The 2,096-nt window shown below is 58.0% G+C and overlaps 1 protein-coding gene across 1 annotated transcript in view; it reads right to left on the reverse strand.

Moving 5' to 3' along the window:
• Nucleotides 1–573, reverse strand: part of STX8 (syntaxin 8) — a 109,481-nt gene extending 108,908 nt beyond the window's left edge. Inside the window, exon 1 of the mRNA XM_009880018.1 lies at nt 476–573. Coding sequence (XP_009878320.1) covers nt 476–573 — 98 coding nt within the window. The remainder of the gene's footprint in view (nt 1–475) is intronic.
• Between the last annotated feature and the right edge of the window lie 1,523 nt (nt 574–2,096).

Below are 2,096 nucleotides of genomic sequence, written 5' to 3' on the forward strand. Positions count from 1 at the left end.
ATGTAGGGGCAGATGTGCAGGGGGGCAGAGGTGCAGCAGAGCAGAGATGCGGTGGGCAGAGATGCAGGGGGCAGAGGTGCAGGAGAGCAGAGGTGCAGGAGAGCAGAGGTGCAGGAGAGCAGAGGTGCAGGGGGCAGAGGTGCAGGGGAGCAGAGATGTGCAGGGGAGAGGTGCAAGGGGCAGAGATGTAGGGGACAGATGTGCAGGGGGGCAGAAGCGCAGGGGCCAGAGGTACAGAAGTGCCCAACGCAGCGGTGTTGGATGCGCGGTGCAGGCTGCAGCGATCCACGGTGCTGGTTGCATGGTACAAGGCGCAGGATGCACAGCCGTGTACCGCCGTGGCCGTGCGTGGGGGCAGGTTGCATGGTGTAGGACCGCAGAGGTGCAGGGTGCCGTGGCTGTCCCCTGCTCTGCCCTGACCATCCTGCTGTCCCCACAGAGGAGTCCCAGCCCTCCCAGGGACATGAGCGCTGACGTGGCCCCACTGGGCTTTTCCCAGTGCCACCAGTCACGGTAGCCAAGATAGGGCTGCCACCGACCCCCCTCGTCCCCAGCCACCTCCTCATTGGCCATATCCCCACAGCATCGCGTTTGACCCGCGGTCAGAGCCCCCTCGGAAACCTTTGCGATCTCTTGGGGCACTATTGGCACCCCCAGGGTATCCGATGCTTTTCCTAAAGCCCCGGGGGAAGGGGATTTGGGGCTTTTGCAGCGTGCACTGGGTGATGCTGCGGAGTGGGGAGGGACGAAGGCTGGTGCGTCAGGCCGGGCCCGGGGCCTCGCGCGCCTCCGGCCTTTGCTGCCGAGGAAGAAGGAAATCCTTTATATTTTTAATTTCGTATGTGGGCGGCGAGCTTTGAACACAGTGGGAGCTCCTCAGGGCACCGACGGTCTCTTGCACGCTGCTTGCAGCCAACTCGGGTGACTTGACGCCATCGGGGCACCTGTATATCGTTATCGTGGTTATAATATGGTCTGGATTAAAATGTACAGCTATAAGCACAGCAGCGGGGGAACCTTCAGCCCAAACTGTGCCAGGGCAGCTTTGGTACAGTGAGTTGGAGAAGAACTGGGACAGAGAAAATGATGAGGCGGAGAAAGCGCAGGGACACAGCCGGTGTCCCCCAGGGTTGGGTGTCCCCGTGCCCTTGGGGACTGGGAATGGCAGAAAGATGCTTGGGTCAGGAGCAAAACTGCATCCAGGCCCATTGCTTCTTCCTGATTTTCCAGGAGCCCCTTTTGATCTTCCAAAGAAGCACAAAATACACTGGGAGATGCAAAGATCCAGCCCAATGAAAGGAGCAGCCGTACAGTGCTCAGGCGATTTTCCCGGTCTGTAATTCTGTGAAATAACAGCTCTGAGTGTCAGAGCAGTTTATTTCTGAGCGGTGAAGTCTGGAGGGACCAGACAAGTGCTGGGAAGCGGGAATAAATACTCTGCGTCCCAATAGTGTTATCCCCGTGTTAGCACACGCCAGGATCCACTACGGTGATTCACAAGTTAAGAAAGGAGTGGAGTCTTTAACGGGAAAAGTTGCTGCTTTTTTTTTTTTCAGAGTTTTTGCACCAGCATTAAATACCAGTGCAACAAGAGGAGGAGGAGCCGGTGTGCCTGATGCCCCAGCAGTGTCGCTCTTGGGATGGAGCCCTGAGATTCACCATCCAGTGCTGTGTGGGACCTGTCCCCGTGCTGCATCTTGCCAGAGGGCTGTCTGCCCTGGTCAGCACCTCTCTGCAGCACACCCGCCCTCCTTCCTTCCTTTCCTTCCTTTCTTCCTTCCTTCCCTCCTTCCCTCCCTCCCTCCTTCCTTCCGTCCCTCCCTTCTTTCTTTCCCTTCCTTTCCTTCCTCCCTCCCTCCTTCTTTTGTTCCTTCATTCCTTCCTTTCTCTCCTTCCTCCCTTTCTCCCTTCCCTCTTACTTCCTTCCTCCTTCCTTTCTCCCTCTGTCATCCTTCCTCCCTCCTTCCTCCCTCCTTCCTCCCTCCTTCCTCCCTCCTTCCTCCCTCCTTCCTCCCTCCTTCCTCCCTCCTTCCTCCCTCCTTCCTCCCTCCTTCCTCCCTCCTTCCTCCCTCCTTCCTCCCTCCTTCCTCCCTCCT

The sequence above is a fragment of the Charadrius vociferus genome, unplaced genomic scaffold (assembly GCF_000708025.1).
Source record: "Charadrius vociferus isolate BGI_N301 unplaced genomic scaffold, ASM70802v2 scaffold532, whole genome shotgun sequence".
NCBI lineage: Eukaryota > Metazoa > Chordata > Aves > Charadriiformes > Charadriidae > Charadrius > Charadrius vociferus.